Source organism: Artemia sp. Qi Xiang Cuo, chromosome 9, assembly GCF_049724085.1.
Source record: "Artemia sp. Qi Xiang Cuo chromosome 9, ASM4972408v1, whole genome shotgun sequence".
Taxonomy (NCBI): Eukaryota; Metazoa; Arthropoda; class Branchiopoda; order Anostraca; family Artemiidae; genus Artemia; species Artemia sp. Qi Xiang Cuo.
The window spans coordinates 49107503-49124270 of NC_142802.1; the positions used below are offsets into that span (position 1 = coordinate 49107503).

The window sequence follows — 16768 nt, forward strand, 5'->3', positions numbered from 1 at the left end:
ACAACTCTGAAATTTTTCATTATAGTCACAATAGTTTTACAAGAGATGTCCAGAATAAACATTTTCAGCAGGTGGTCAACATGCTCGAGAATTTTGGTATCAGCTAAAAATATTCCTGTTGATGCTGAAAGGGAATCCAGTGAATCCAAATGTGATAATGTGATTAAAGGTAAGAGAGAAATTCTGAAAGGTGATCAATAATAACTGTTTTGTTCAATTGGGAAAGACTTTTTGGTGACTTGTGTGTAATGTCTGCTTAAAATTGATGCCATAATTGCATGATAAAGGCTCCACCCTCTAGCTCAAAAACCAAAAATATTATTATTTATCCTAGATACACTTCACGTTGAATTAATAAACTCGCTTCTTATGGTATCCAAACATATTTCCAATGCATTCCAAGCAACGTGGGTATCTTTGTCAATCATCATGCTGATGAAATTGCAAAATATGCTCTCAAATGTGACCATATGAGGGGGTGGCCTACCCCTCAGGAAGATATTACTCACTGGAGGATGCTGGTTTCCTCTAAAATGGAAATCCTCCGAAATCGTCGTTTTTCCGCTCCACAATCCATCTGGATCTGGATTGGATCTAGTTTAAACTTCCGTGCTTTTTATTTTTTAATTCCCCGTTCCATATGCTTTTCTCTCTCATTCTTGTACTGCTAAATTGTGCAGGATGACCAACGAAATTATTGAATAATGCTAGTTTGAGTGTAGTATTCAACACAACATGAATAGGATAAATTCAAGCTACTAAACCGCTTTCAAATATTGCAAGCTAACACTTGCTTAGAGCTTGGTGGATCAGACCATTTCAAAGAGCTCTAAATTAGGAATTCGTTGTCATGTTTAAATGTCAGGAGGGAAAGGGGATATCTCAACGCCTCTAGATCTGTAGTTAGATCATACATCTGTACTGCAGCAAGACCAGGGGTATAATGAGAGGGCTAAATAGAGTTAGCTCGAAATTGGACAGAAGAAGAAGAAGACGTAGGATCATTAAATTCAGTTTCAAATCGAGTCCAAAATCAATGGAACTTTCTGGGTGGTGGTTCCTGGTCTCAGCTGATTTTAAACCATCACCAACATTAAGAGCTATTCAAGGCTTTTTTTAAGTAAGTAGTATGAAACAATACTCACCAAGCTTTTTTTCCTTTGGTGTGTTTGTTCTTGCAAACTTTGATAAATTAGCTTTTGCTTATTGAAACTGATTCGAAGGTTCTTGTTCGATATTAGTAGCCCATTTTGTGAAGAGCTTCGAAAAAGAGCTACTTGAACCAAGTGGATCCGTAACATAGAGTAAGGGAGCCGCCAAAGAAAGGAGCAAAATTTTTTAATGTTCGGAAGGAAATGGCACAGCAAAGTGCCACTTTATAATGCTATTTTGGTACATAGACACAAATATTTTCAATATACATTAATTTGCATAATCCAACAGAGAGCTTTTTGGTTTGGGTATTCGGTGATTCCAGTAGCCGCAAGAGCCGCTCCAGTCAACTGTTCCATTTTAGAATCACTTTAGACAGAAGAAGTTTCCTAGCTCCTCTTCATCTATGATCTCCTAATGACTTTTAGAGATAGAAAACAGTAGGGGGAAATGTTTTGTTGCGGTCATCGAGTACCCCGTTATTAGTTTTCTGTCATTAGTTTTCTGATTGCGCAAAATGTTCACACTATCAATATTTTTGGGAATTGAAACGTTTATTGTGGCAGTGTAATGAATAAGGCCACAGTAAGGACATCTTGCTCAATACATAATGTTATAAATTAATAAAGTTATAGCTATATAAGTCCAGTGCATTCTGTCACTCGTCACTTATCTTTATGGCTAAGAAACCGGTTTTCTCAGATCTTAAATTCAGAACAAAATTCTTGAGTGTCTTCTGAATAATTAGCAAGTGCCTTATATGCTCCGTGGGTTATGGGCTGATGATTTGAACTGGTGTTGATGAGTTGCAACGGATGGGAGCTGCTCTTTTTTCCTTTTTTTTTCTTTTTTGTTCTAAATAAAAAAAACGACGGTGACAAATTTGATGATATATATATATATATATATATATATATATATATATATATATATATATATATATATATATATATATATATATATATATATATATATATATATATATATATATATATATATATATATATATATATATATATATATATATATATATATATTGAAGTTTTAAAACACCATCCAACGGTAGAAACAAGGAATGTTTTAGGCAAAGAGGGTTTTGATTTATAACAATTCGTGACTTGGTGCATCAGCACAAACACCTTCTTTCACCCTGACCTGCCACGAAGGGACTTCCTCCTATATCCAAATATACAAAAATATTCGGATTGAAAGTATTTAGAGAATGATAAAGACGTCAAACAAACTGTGGCACAAACTGTTTAAAAAAAGAGGCATAAGCTGAGTGGTATTACGTTTTAAAGCTTAAAGTTTTCTCAAATTCAAGCTAAAGCTTCTAACAGTCACAAATAAATAAATAAAAATTACGCTTTCGCGCCGGCGAAAAACCTATGACGTGTTACCGTCACGCGAAACTCCATGTAAATACTTGCCTATTATATCAAGTATTTAATTAAAACTATCATAAATAAATCAAATTGAATAACTAGAATAAATATCATGTAAACTCAATAATAAAAAAAAGAAATAAAATAACAGAATTCAATCTGATAACAGATAAATATAAAAGAAAAATAACAATAACAAATCCAGTCTCTATTACACATCAATACCCAACTCCCCGCCAATAATCAAATCTTTGATGGTAGAAAAGAAAAAATATTGAAGTCCGAAAATCGGTTGCATGTTACCATCTCAATATGTTTGACAGCTTTGGTGACTGCATTGAAAACAGAGTTAGGTAATCGAACTTTTTAAATAAATTAATGTTTTTATTAGTTGTATTGAAATACTCAATGTTGTCGAGACGACCGTCTAATTTTATGACAATTTTTTTTTATCTTTTGAAATAACGGATGGTGCTGTGGCATTGGCTATCTAATTTTTGCACCGTAATGGTATGCTCCCAACTGTGGTAAGCCGACCTGTGTTTTGATTTTGCAGCTAGCTGAGTATTAGCGCTTTCTTCTATTTGTCATCATTAACACGTAATATTAACTTTAAACACGAAATAGGCGACGCATTGTCATAGAAAATTATTTTAGTTTCCATAATCCATAGTTACTATATCATCATAATTATATGTAACCCATGGGCCTTTTATTTCAGGACAAAGAAGCTCTCTCGATAGTTGTAAATCAGGACACGAGACTGGATAACCGTGTGCTTGATTTAAGAACACCAACAAACCAAGCCATTTTCAGATTGCAAGCTGGCATTTGCAAGTTGTTTAGGGAAGCACTTGATGGAAGGGGTTTTGTCGAAATTCACACCCCGAAGATTATTTCAGCAGCTAGTGAAGGTACACTATTTTTTCTATCTTCCTTTTCCATGTGACATATTTTCATTTGCGCGCATCAATGTTATGTTTAGGTTGGTCGGGTCAAAGCTTTATTTGTCTTAATGAAACTATCGTAGCTTTAGCAAAACTAACAAAAGCTGTAGCACTTCGTATTTAAGATATAACAGAAATGTAATATAAAGAAAGCCATCAAATTTGTCATCAGAGGGGTACCTTAAGGTTCATTTTTTAAAAGAAAGGCTTTTAAGGAAGCAGTGTTGTTATGGAAACGATTGTTTGCTATTTTATTGGATCTATTCAAAGGAAGAAAATATACAAGTTACTGCCTCTACATATTCCGAGATTCTATAGGAAAAACACATGGCTTACGGTGTTTGGACATGGAAAATTGATTGGCTGGTTGGAAACAAGATAATTAAGTGTTTCTTATTTAATCATAATGTTTTCGGTACTAAAATTTCAACACCAGGCTTTCAGCTAAAATATAATAAGAAAATTTTATAGATATATACATTAATGTAGATATTATCATCGTTAAATCCAACCCCGCCTAAGTTGACCAATTTGATAGCATCCCCAGTTTGTCTCAGACTTTAGGATAACCAAAAGAAACTTAGTACACATATAACGCAACAATGTTTTGCACGGTTTACTTCTTTTTGTTTGATGCTGCATTACATCTAATACTCGATGTAAAAAAAAGTTTTTTTTTCACAATCTATTGGTTTCACAATCTATTGGCTTGGCTCCCTCAAGCTTGCTTAAAGTCTAGCAGCCCTAGCTCATTTATATTTTTCTTTCTTTTTTCTCTCTTGGTTATTATTAAAACCAATAAATTCTCTCACGAACATCAATTAATTGTGTGGCGGGCAAACGCTTCTTTTTTTTTTTTTTTTAATCTTGATTAGCTGTCTGTTGGATCATTCTATTTTTCTAGTTTATTAAACAGCACAACCAAGAAGCAAAATGAAACTGTTTCAGGTCCGAAATTCAACTTCTTAGGGGTCTTGGGATGTCAGATACATATGGAGCATTGAACTGTCTCCTTGAGGCATGAGGCCATAATTTTTGTATCTCTTTTAAATTTCCAGGAAGTAATAGAACAGTCAACCTGGAAACCCCAAGCTACGAACTTTTTACATTTTCCTGGCATTTTAAGTTTTTTGCAAAAACTTACTGAAGTTGTGAAAGCATATAAAGCTCGGGTCCAGAAGTAGATTAAAACAAGTCCAGCTGTGATCAAAAATATAGTTGGGGAAGGAAAGGCTGGTTTTTGGAATCCAGTGATTTGGATAGCTACCTGAAGGTGTTTCGGATCTCAACCGATCTTGATTAGGAGTCAAACCTTTTATCCTAGCTGTGCCTTAGGTGTCTCCCGACACAATCTGATCCCTGTGGGAGGAGAAAGTCGATGCCTAAATTCTTTTCATCAGGACCAAGGCCGTATCCAGGGGGGTTAGGGACCAACCCCCCCCCCCCCGAAATGTTTGTCCGACTCGTAAAAATCGTAAAAAAAAGGAATATAACTAAATTTTTGATGAGTTTTTTTTAATTTTCTTTTTGTAACCCTCCCCCCCTCTCCGAAAAAAATTCTGGATACGGCCCTGATCAGGACATTTACCGGAAGGGATTTTTGAATCTCGATTAGCCGTAGTAGGAAGTCAAAGCTGGTGTCGTAGCTATGCTTTTACGCAATGAAAACCTCACCTCTTTAGGTGATGGAAGGGGTGGGAAACGTAAATTCTTATTGTTAGGACATCTAACAGAATTCGTTTTTGGATCTCAGCGAGACGTCTTATTTGAATTTTGGGTGGTGCTAAGTATCCTATTTGTATGCTTGGCCCTGTTTCTTTTGGTGAGGTAGGGAGTTTTTTTTTACCGTAGTATCTACCCGAAAAGATTTTTGGATATAAACGCAATAAGAAATAAATGTAAATGTTCAAGTTGGGTTAAATTGTATCATCAGTTTACTACAAGAAGGTATAGAATTTTAACTAAACTTGGTGGAAAGAAAGAGCTAATGTCTTGGTTTTCTTTTTGGGATGAGTGCCAGATCCAATTTTTGTAAAAAATTCTTGTTATGGGGACATCTAGCGAGAAAGAGTTATGAGATCTTAACCAAACTCGGTCTGGGGTAAGATTAACTGACGCAGTTATGCCTTCTCAATGTCCAGGGTTGATTCAACCCCACGAGTGGATAAAGAAGAATGTCCTAAAGTTCTTGCCATGTGCGTCTTTTCTAGAAGGGAACATAATATTAAATCTAAGTCCTTTGGAAGTAACAGGCATAATTGTGATTTTTATGGTCTTTTCTGCGGGGGAGAAAGGGGAGAGATATCAGATTTTTTTTTTTTCAGCCTAATTAATATGAGGGCATGCAAAATTCATTAAACCAAATTTTGTCAGCAGCTACAGTTACGGAAAAGTGGTGTCTGTGCTCCATTGAAGATCTTGTGTTAAAATGGCTACATTCTTGTCATTCTCATCCAGATGATTGGCTTATTGGGTCTGAATTAATTTTGCTTGGGATTAGCAGCTACAATTTTTGCTGCACCTTTAGAATCTAATCAGTTCTATTAGAAGGCAATGGTGATTGTGCTGCTCGGCAACTTTTGAAACTTGGGTCATCTTTGCTGCAACACTTCACGGGGCCTTGGCATTGGAGGTCTAGTTTTCAACCAAGCAGTAGTAAAAAAAAATATGATAAGTCGACATCCGGTGAATTCCGAAATAGGGATATTTAACAAATATTTCGGACACACACCAAGCGACTATGTGTTTTTTGATCAGTCAGCTTTGTCAATCTTATGCAAGGTTTGATGGTGACAGGCTTGGTTAGGTTATAAATCTCAGAAATGGGTTAGAAATTAGGTTAGAATCACAGAAATGCTCAACAAGCATCATAAAGTGTATGGTGAATGTCAACGAACACATAGTCGCTTGATTCATGTCTGATATATTTGTTAACTATCCCTATTTCGGACTTTCGCCGGTGAATGTTGACATTCATCAGATTTCGATCTTTCACCGTAACATATACATAATATTTTTAAAAGTTTTTTATGAGAAAGTGAACCAAGTCCATCTTACCAACCTGCATTGATTTTTTAAGTTTCGCCAACTAGCACGACATTGCACTGTAGAACCGCACGTCAATTTCACTTTATGCTAATAGGGATTTCACCTATGAGCATAAAGTTAATGCCATATAAAATTATTTCTAATATTATTATTTACCGGCAGCAACAGGTTTAATTGAACTGATGTAATTATTGAACAATTTTTGTTCGTTTTAAGTAGATTATCCATCTGTGTGGTTTGTGACTGTTGTTTAAATTAGATCTCTTGCTTGTTCATCCACTTGTAATAATTCATACAAAGCTACAGATTTTTATATTATTTGTAGTAATATTTTTTGACTGGCTCGCCTGCTGCTTCTACATTACTCTATTATTATTTTTACTTTTGCATGGGCTGGTTTGTGGAGCTAGCCTCTTCAAAGGTCTAGTGAGATGTATGTGGGATAATAAATGGTTGATCTCGAAGACATGACAATATGTAGAAAATATATATATGCTTCACTTAAATCTTACATATATCGCGTCTATGACTCTTAATGTAATGTACCAGTTACCGGTATCTTTACTTAAAATACAGATCTTTTGATTTACTGTCCATCCAAATTCTATAAGTAAACACCAAGGTTTATTGCTCGCCCTCGTGGGTTTGCAAATTCATAACTTTTAAATAAACAATACTACCAGCTAATTTTAAATGACCCAACGTAGATGGTATTAATGAACCATTAACCACCACCCACACAAACTGCTGAAAACTTGATCATTTACTAAAGGCCCATTCATAACGAAAATTTTACTACTACCGAAACTTAGCTATCGCTAATTTTAGCCAATCAGAAATTTGAGCAGATTTTTCTTACCAAAACAGAAAATCTTTTGAAAAATCTGGTTGGCTCGAATCAGTGCTTGCTAAATCTCGGTATTAGTAAATTAGTGGTAGATAGCATGCCAATAAGATAGCGTGAGAGACAGTACGAAGGTAGAAGATGCGTTGCCTCACAACAAGGAGAGAATAAATGTAAATGATTTTTGCTAATAGGTAATTCTGAATTTTGAACCATTTATTTGTAGGCGGTGCCAACGTATTTGAGGTGTCTTATTTCAAACAGAAAGCTTATTTAGCGCAATCTCCTCAGTTCTACAAGCAGATGGCAATTGCTGCAGACTTCGATAAAGTTTACACAATTGGAGCTGTATTCAGAGCTGAAGATAGTAACACCCACAGGTTTGTTCAAGTTGCAAATTATTACTGATCTAGAAGACGATTTCTATAAATCAGTGGGATTTCGTGGTATTGCTACTACTGAGTTCATGGTCAGGTGCTTAATGTTACGAAAATAGATTGAAAGTATACGTATGCTGCGGGGGGGGGGGCATTTCTTGTCTTGTGTCTGAAATCTTAGACTGTATTTTTTTTACTGATTTTTACATAAAATCCTTGATTTGTATTTTTTTTTATTTAAGTTACACATAAATTGCTTCTTTTGGCTCTTTTGATAAATAAGCTTGGCTGAGTTGTAATTCATACATTGATGTAGTATTTGAAAAAATTAAGTTTAAAAGCAAGAGTGCGGCCAAAGACCCTACTTTGATCTTAGATCCCTGCCATGCCTTGAGATACACGGCATCGACAAAATTAAGATAACAGGGCATTGACAAAGAAGAGTCAAGCGTCCCTCAAATATGCTTTTGCGATAAATCCCTTCCACCCTTGGGGACTAGATGCACGTGTTTGTGTTTATTAGGGCATTGTGGCATATTCAATGGTGTGTATTTTATCTTCGTCTTTGCCGCGTTCCAACTATTTGCTAATAGATTAAGAACATGGGTATTACGTTGTATTTCATTTGTGCTACATGCCCCAGATCCTTCTATCTTTTAGGTCGTGATCATACTGATGACTAGAGGTTGCCCGGTCATTTAGCTTCTTGTCTGGTTAGATGCGTGTTCGTCAATATTATTGGCCATTGCTCAGCTGCGTGCAATGTTCCTTGTTCTCATAAAGGGCCTTAATTAGTTTCCCGATTTTTTCCCGGATTCCATTTTAAGATTTCCAGAGTGTATCTCTATGACCATAGTCGACCGCTTTTCGAATTATGAGAACCAGGTATGGAAAAAGTTTCGAAGCTGCCAGTAGCAGAATTCGACAGAATTCTAAAAGCTGCTAAATCTGCCAACAAATTTCCCCAGGCTATGAAAACTGCCAAGTAGCATTGCTACTACGCTACCCCACTTTTTCCTTGGCGGATAAGAACACCAGGTGCATTTTCTGGTCCCATTTGCTTGGCCCTTCTAGTATCATTTGTATGGCAGAAATGAGATCTGCACAGGACCGACTTAGACGACTGTTGGCTGGATGTGGCTTTGGATGGCAAGTGACGCGAGTTTTCTGGAAAAAAAACTTTCAGAACGTCCTCAAGAGTCTAGATCCGGATGAGCAGCGCAATCCTGGCCTTGATACCAGCTGTAATTGGAAATTTTAGTATTTCAGCAGAAAAAAGGTTTCATTCGGCCTTATTCCTGAAAAAAAAGCAAGGGTATGCTCAGTTAATCTAGTAGTCGCATAAATGTGAGAAATTGAGCGTTTTTAATTAAATTGTTATCAAATTATAATCGATTTTAGCTGATAAAAATAGTCGTAGTCGAATCGTAACTGCCTGCTAGTTTGATGGGTTGCTTTTAACTTGTTAAATTTTAGCATTTAGGATCGCCATGTTAAGAGGTTTTGTCGATGTATATATTGTTATTAAAATATATTTTTTTAGAATTTTCTTACTCTTGACAAGGGTTGCTCTTTACTTAAGTTCGTTACCACGAACTGTTTTAAAGAAGCCATGTCTTTTTTGTTTGAAATGACTTAACACAGTAATAAAAGATGAAACACCTCAAGTAGGTCCTCTTGAAAATTATTTTCTTTTTTCTCTTTTCTCTGTAGGTTGGTCTCGTGCTTAGGATCATAGAATGTGCGCTTTCTTTCTAAAGAAAAATATAGGTCATTTTGAACAAAGTAAGTTGAAAGGACCTTGTTAGGAGTATTATTTTACTAAACTCTTTTTAAAAGGGCATTGAAAACGAGCTGACTAATGGATAATTTTGCTGATTTTGGTAGAAGAAAGGCATATTACCCAATAGGCTAGTATGCATTTTTTTTTATTTGCACTTGAAATTTGTTATATATTTTATGTACATACGTTATTTTTTTTTAGCATTTTGATTTTTTTTTCTTTATTATTTTTTTTTTTTGGAAGAAACAAAATATTAAAAAAAATTAATAATCAAATATTTCGCTTAGTAATGTATAAATATCTTACTTCAGATAAGGAAATACAAAAGGCTGAGAATCTAATGAAGAATTTCGGCCCTAATTTTAGGTTTCCTCGTGTGCTTATTTTTATAATTTATTACAGTTTCAAAAGAAATCTAAGTAATTAGTCATTTCATCATAACAAGGACAGTAACTTCGAAGAAAAGAATACTAATAGTAAACACAAAAATATGAATTATTTTTTGTCAATTGCTTGGTAGCTTACAATCAAAAAGGGAATACATCTGTTTTCTCCATTTCGTTTTTAGTTTTTTTTTTATAAAATGAACCACCTGCGGTGTCAATTGGGGATAATTTTGTTTTCCTCCCCCCTTCAGATTTTGAAATGTAATTTTTTGTTGGGGGGGGGGGGTCATTGAAAAAAATTGAAAAAACGAGACATTTGCACCATCCCCCTTAAATAAAAAATACATTTTGCCTCTCTCCCACCCACATTGATTAAATTTAGCTGAAACGACGCTGCTGGGAGCCTCGCATTTTTGCCTTTGTCAGTTATACGAATAAGGTTGGTGTATAAAGCTGTAAGAGTTTTTTGTTGTTTTCAGGCATCTAACCGAATTTGTGGGCCTTGATCTAGAAATGGCATTTAAACAGCATTACCACGAAGTTCTTGATGAAATTGGGGCCCTCTTCATTGGAATTTTTAGAGGATTGCAAGAGCTGTAAGTATTTTGTTTTTAGTCGATTTTTAAGAGTATATGAGCGCTTTACTTTTTACTACGGGTCTATGCGTTTATACCCCCCCCCTCCCGTGGAAAATACTCCAGAAATTTCCCCCGCAGAAAATACCCCTCCCCTCCTGTGGAAAATGCCCCCTGATAATTTCCCCCTCCATGGTAAATAAGTACCCCATGGAAAAAATAAGTACTCCAAAACGTCGATCAGATGTCCTAAGGGATAGGAAAATTTCCGGGGGGGATTTCAGGTGCGGTAAGGGTATTTTCCAGGGGTGAAGCCAAGGCTCCATTTTACTACTGGTCAAATGAATCGAGAAACTGATTAGAAGCAAATATTTTGCTATTTGGTACGGACGGACTTATGTCCGTACCAAATAGCACTAACAGTGTGCTAAACTACAAGTGCCACTAACAGTGCAATGTTGCCCATCAGAATTGGAAATTTTCAAAAGAAGCTTAAATAGAGTTTATTTTATCTATCAAGTTAAAGGTTTATGTTCTTAAAATCCTACCGGAAGTTTTCTGAAATTAGGCATATCCTTTGGTTTTTAAACTTTATTTTTGATTGTACAAAACTTAGAGGTAAATTTATCTTTCGAACATATGCTAGTTTAAAAGATCTGTTTAAGTTTCACAATTGCACTTTTTTGGTAAAAGTGAATTTTTTTTTTTATCTTGAGCGGTGTAACGCAAAATGAAAAAGAGGAATGATGTCAATATAATAGTTAACTAATATCTGTACTTTGATTTAGTTTTATTCTTTTTTGTGTAGTGCTAGATGGGGTTGGTTGTTTTTTCTCTTTTTTTTAGACCAACATAGAGTTTCCTATCTTATCAGTTTTTAATAATTTTTGCTCCTAACATACTTCGTTTGTGAGTATTGAAGTCATCACTGCATTACAATATTACTAGGAGATCAGAAGAACTGATTATCTTTAACCTTAACTGAAGCAATTGTTCTGAACTATGTGGTAGAAAATGCATACGGAACAGATAATTCACTAAGTATCAAGGAAGACCATCCATAGTCATGTCTGCACAAAGGAGGGAGGTAGATCCCCCCTTTTTTTTAACAGAATGAGTAGATTGACGTAATAAATATAAATTTGTTAAGAGTTAGACTAAAAACAGAACCCTGTATGTTGTCAACACTGTTGAAATCATTTTGATTCAGTGCAATTCAGTTCATGCCTAGGTAATCCTGAAGAGGAAGAAAACTCCCTGTACTGAGAAGAAAGAGGCTCCTTGGTATCCAAGAACTTCTACAAAGATACGTGAAACTATGTCATCACGCTCAATAAACCTTCGATTTCTTGACTCGACCTCCAAAACGAAAAACGCTGAATATTGGTAAAAAAAAAAAGTCGTAACTTATCCATTTATTTGTTGTTTCAGGTACAAGGATGAAATTGCGGCCATCTATCGTCAATTTCCAGCCGAGCCATTTGAGTTTTGTGATCCCCCTCTTAGACTTGAATATAGAGAGGCGGTGGAAATTCTGAGGGATGCTGGCGAAGAGATGAATGATGAGGACGATTTATCGACCCCTCAAGAGAAACTCCTAGGCAGGCTTATCAAATCGAAGGTAAGTTGATTCAAAGACAGAATAGGAAGAACCGATGCCCTAATCCAAGAAATTTTATATTTTGCATTATGATAAATAAAAGTTCAAATAGGGATAAAATCCTTTTAATAGACCTTTTTTCACAAACAGTGATAGAAATTGACAAAAAAATACCAGATATCTCGGTCACATATGCAGTGACCGTCATCAGTTGTAAAACTAAACTAAAACAATTTAAAACAGAGGTTTATATTCGATCGTATATAAACTTTTGTTTTAAATTTATTTTAGTTTACTTTTGCTACTGATGACGGTCACTGCATATGTGACCGAAATATCTGGTATTTTTTTGTCAATTTCTATCACTGTTTGTGAAAAAAGGTCTATTAAAAGGATTTTATCCCTATTTGAACTTTTATTTTACGTCATGGAAAGGCAGTGGGGTCTCCGAAATTATCTTTGCATTATAGTCTGATTGATTTCACTGCTATAGCAAGAGTTTCCTCTTTTTCGGTTTTTTCCTCTTGCCCCTCGTTTAGTGTTGTAACCAATAAAATTGGTCCCGGTAAAATTGGGTATTTTACCGTAATTTTACGGACCCCCGTAAAATTGGTATTTTACGTATTTTACCGGTATCTTACGTATTTTACTGACATTGTAAAAGGGCTTGCAATTTTGACAGCACAAAAGCGTAAAGAGGTTGGCAGAAACAGACTTGGATAAGATTTTGTTTTGTGTATAGCTGCATCACACGGTTTAAAAGGAGGTCTGTCTGATTTCAGTCTCTTGTTATCAGAACAATAAAGTGTATTATAGTACAAGTAATTATAATTTTAAAATGGAGAACTACTAGCTGAAATAGAATTACATCAGTTCTGTGAGCTGTTTAAGACAGACAGGGCTACAAGTAGGATTGACATATGACAAACAAGAAGAAAATAATACGATTAAACAGCCGTGGAAAACGAGGGTAATGTCAGCCAGTGGACAGAAAAGAAGCGAAAATGACAGAAGCAGATATTTTGTCAGGGACTTCTGCCCTAATGTCTTCAGTGCTAAAAAGAAAAGAAGGAAAACTAACCTTTTAAGGTAACTCGTAACAGAGCAGAAGAAAGACTGAATAAACAAACCAAGCCAGAATAAATGAAAGACTACATGCCAATTAGATTGGGCAACAAATCTCTGCTTAGTGATTGACTTACCTTTTCTTCTTACCTAATTTTTATTAAAAGTGTGATCAGATGATCTTAGTTGAAACTGAAGAAAAAATGATATCTGAATCCTTTAATTTTGAGTTATTGTAAATTGAGTTTATAGGAATATCTCCATTAAAGCAAGGTCTGTATTTATAAATTTTTAAGTTCAATTGTCTTCCTAAAAGAATGTGGAAAGCCTTTTGCTACAGATATTGAAGTTGCCTCAATAAAAAGAACTAAATTATCTGGATTTTCAACGATGTAGAGGGCTAAAGCAGGATCAATATCCTCATTTTTATATTAAATTTCACATTTCACAGAAACCTTGTGTTCATGCCTTCGTTCTCCCGGGAGCCGGTGTCTACCCCCCCCCCTCCACCGAATAATACCCTCGCGGAGAATCTCCCTCTATTTCCCCCTGGATAATTCCGGATCTTCATTAGAAGGGAAATTGAATTCTACCCTCTTATTTAGGTCAAAGGCAATCGAATAGCATTGCCTACAGTGAAGACCCACAAGGGTTCAAAGTTATTTTATTTTTTCCCAGAGGCACTTCATGTGGAAGGAGTGGTCGAATAAACTTTGGAGGGGGCTTAGTCAATTGGAAATTGAATGTTCCAGTGCCCTTTTCTAAGACTTAGCCTAGTTTTCAACAGATTACTATCGAATGAGTTGTTACTGACTACAGTGTCTTTAAGAAATTCTTATTCTAGTTTAACGACTCATGTGTTTCAGCAATTGTTTTGAAAAAATCTTAAGATAAATACAGAATTAGTTCTAAGGGAGAGACAAGGGAAGGGTGGCGGTAGAAATTGATGCATCATCATCAGGCATGTATCCAGGACTTGTGTTGAGGGGGCCTTTGGACCAGACACAGTCACCTAGATCAGAATCTGAGTATGAAGGAGAGGAGGTAAATTTGCCAGCAGATCCTCTTGAAGATGGTCTTCAATGACTCTGAAAATGACTGAATGTCTGCTATCATGATCTGAGTATCTCTTGAAGATACTCAGCAGATCCTCTTGAAGATGGTCTTCAATGACTGTGAAAATGACTGAATGTCTGCTATCATGATACAGCGCTTAGTTCATCAAAGTTACCGAAGTGTTACAACCACTTTATTACTTGTATTCGGTGCTTTTATAACTAAATGAAAAACAACATGTATATGAAATGAGAAATGTGGCTGAATGTGGCTATTTAAATATGCAAGGCTGTTAGGGTAACATTTATTAAGTTTAAATGTGGAAAAAATTCCGAATATGATTTTCCTCCCAATAATTTTTTTTTTTTTTTTTTTTTTTTTTTTTAATGGTGTCCGAAATCAGGCACTGTCCAAGTGCTGTGGTATTACCCTCGGCACAAGATTACCAAAGGGATAAACTAGACTTTTAATTAAATTGATGATGGGGCATCACCTTTATTAAGCCCAAGAAAGAAAAAAAATCCAAGTACGTGCCTGTGTTATGTACGCACCAATATTAGCTTCCTTATTTAGCTAACTAATTTTGATAAGATTTTACTTTTCCTATTTTAGTTTAGCTTTTTTCTTTGTAAACTTTTTTTTATATAAACTTTCCATTCTTTTGGTAGTCTCAAAATTACGCAATGTGTAATTGTATTTTTTTTTTCAGGGAAACTCTTGGTTTAAAAAAAAAAAAAAATTCCGGGCTTCGCAGGAACTTTTCCATTTTTAGTGGACGGTAACCGCACCGGTCGTGCTTCCATTGCACCATTGAGGCCCGATGATTGATTTGCTCTAAATGATATTTTGTATGCAGCTCTTGTGTTCATATATGATAATCTGTATGCAAATGATAATGTGTTTGCTGTTGCCCTTACTCCTCGTAATTTTTGCCCTATTGATCAATGACGTTAATTCACGAAAATTAGGGGGCAAGGCCGTTTCTTTGGGGATAGAGGGCTTAACCCCCTCCCCCCCCAAAAAAAAGTCCGACTCGTAAAAACGTAACAAAAAACCATGTAAACAAATTTTTCATGAATTTTTTTAAGTTTTGTGCCCCCCCCCAAAAAAAAATCTTGGATACTGCCCTGGAAGGGGGGGATATTTCTTAGAAGAAAGGAAAGGGAATTTCGTTGCGTTGTCAATCTCTTTGGCGAAAATTCAAAACGAAAACAAGCATCATATCAATGGAAACACCCCGAAAAGATTTGTTTTAATTTAGGGGGGTGCAAGAAAAATCCCTCCTCCTCCAATTGAAGCCACTGCCATTGATGTATGCTACTTCGTTATAATGAAACTTATATTTGACTATATTAGATTTGCTCCAAATGTGGACACAAAACCTGGACTTTTAAACATACACATCATCAAAACGACGACACTTTATCGGGTAAATGATTGCTTACTTTAATTCTATTAGTATTTATCCTTTTCATTCTTCATTTTGAATTAAATAAAAAACAAGTTTTTATTAGCTAAAAGTAAGGAGTGACATTAAAACCTAAAACGAACCGAAATTATTCCGTATATAAAACGGGCTGTCCCCTGCTCAACGCCCCACTCTTTACGCTAAAGTTTTTTTATTGTTTTCTAAGCAGAGTTTTGAGAGATTCAAACTTCAGCGTAAAGAGTGGGGCGTTGAGGAGGGGACAGTCCCTTTCATATATGGAATACTTTCTGTTCGTTTAAGTTCTAATGTCGCTCCTTACTTTCAGTTAAAAAAAAACTTGATTTTTTTTATTTAATTTCTGAACGTTTTTGAATCAATGCAGGTTTTGATTTTGGCTTACCGTACAGAATAATTAAAAGAAATTTGCATATTAATTTTACTTTTTTTTGGTTAAATGGCTTTCTCCAAAGTTGTTTAATTTTATTTACGAACGTTTTTATTAGTAATAAATGTACGTAACTTATGAATTAACTTACGTAACGAACTTCTATATTCATATATTTCTAATACGTATATTATGGGGCTTGCCCCATAGTTAATACCTCGCTGTTTACGCTAAAGTTTGAATTTTGTTCCAATTCTTTGAAAATGACCCCTTAATCACAAAGGCCGTTAATTAGAATAAATAGCTGTTATGGAAGTATTAAAAAATTTAGCGTAAAGAGCGAGGTATTGACTGGGGGGTAAACCCAATCATATACATAATAGTTTCTGTTCGTTTTAAGTTTTGATGTTGCTCCTTACTTTTAGTTGGAAAACTTGTTTCTTTTTTTAATTTAATTTCTGATCGTTTTTTTAAATAATGCTGGGAAATCTGGCACCCCTTCATAGTAATGTCCCTTCCTCCACAGACACTTACTCCATGGAAAGATCTTTCGACGTAACCCCCGATCCCCCCACCCTCCACCACTAGAAAATACCCCCCCCCCCTGAAAACGTCTGTATAGTTCCCAATAGCCAATGCTATATGTAAACATTGGGCAAAGTTCATAACTTGCAGCCCTTCCCCCCGGGAATGTGGGGGATTAAGTCATCCTCAAAGATATAGGTATTATATTTTT

The 16768-nt window shown here is 35.4% G+C and overlaps 1 protein-coding gene across 1 annotated transcript in view; it reads left to right on the top strand.

The window, feature by feature from the left end:
- The window catches only part of LOC148948744 (aspartate--tRNA ligase, cytoplasmic-like), a 45801-nt gene that overhangs the window by 20709 nt on the left and 8324 nt on the right, over positions 1-16768 (top strand). The window contains exons 4-7 of the mRNA XM_089094073.1: positions 3259-3451; positions 7603-7756; positions 10402-10518; positions 11929-12118. Of these exons, the coding sequence (XP_088950199.1) occupies positions 3259-3451; positions 7603-7756; positions 10402-10518; positions 11929-12118 (654 nt within the window). The remainder of the gene's footprint in view (positions 1-3258; positions 3452-7602; positions 7757-10401; positions 10519-11928; positions 12119-16768) is intronic.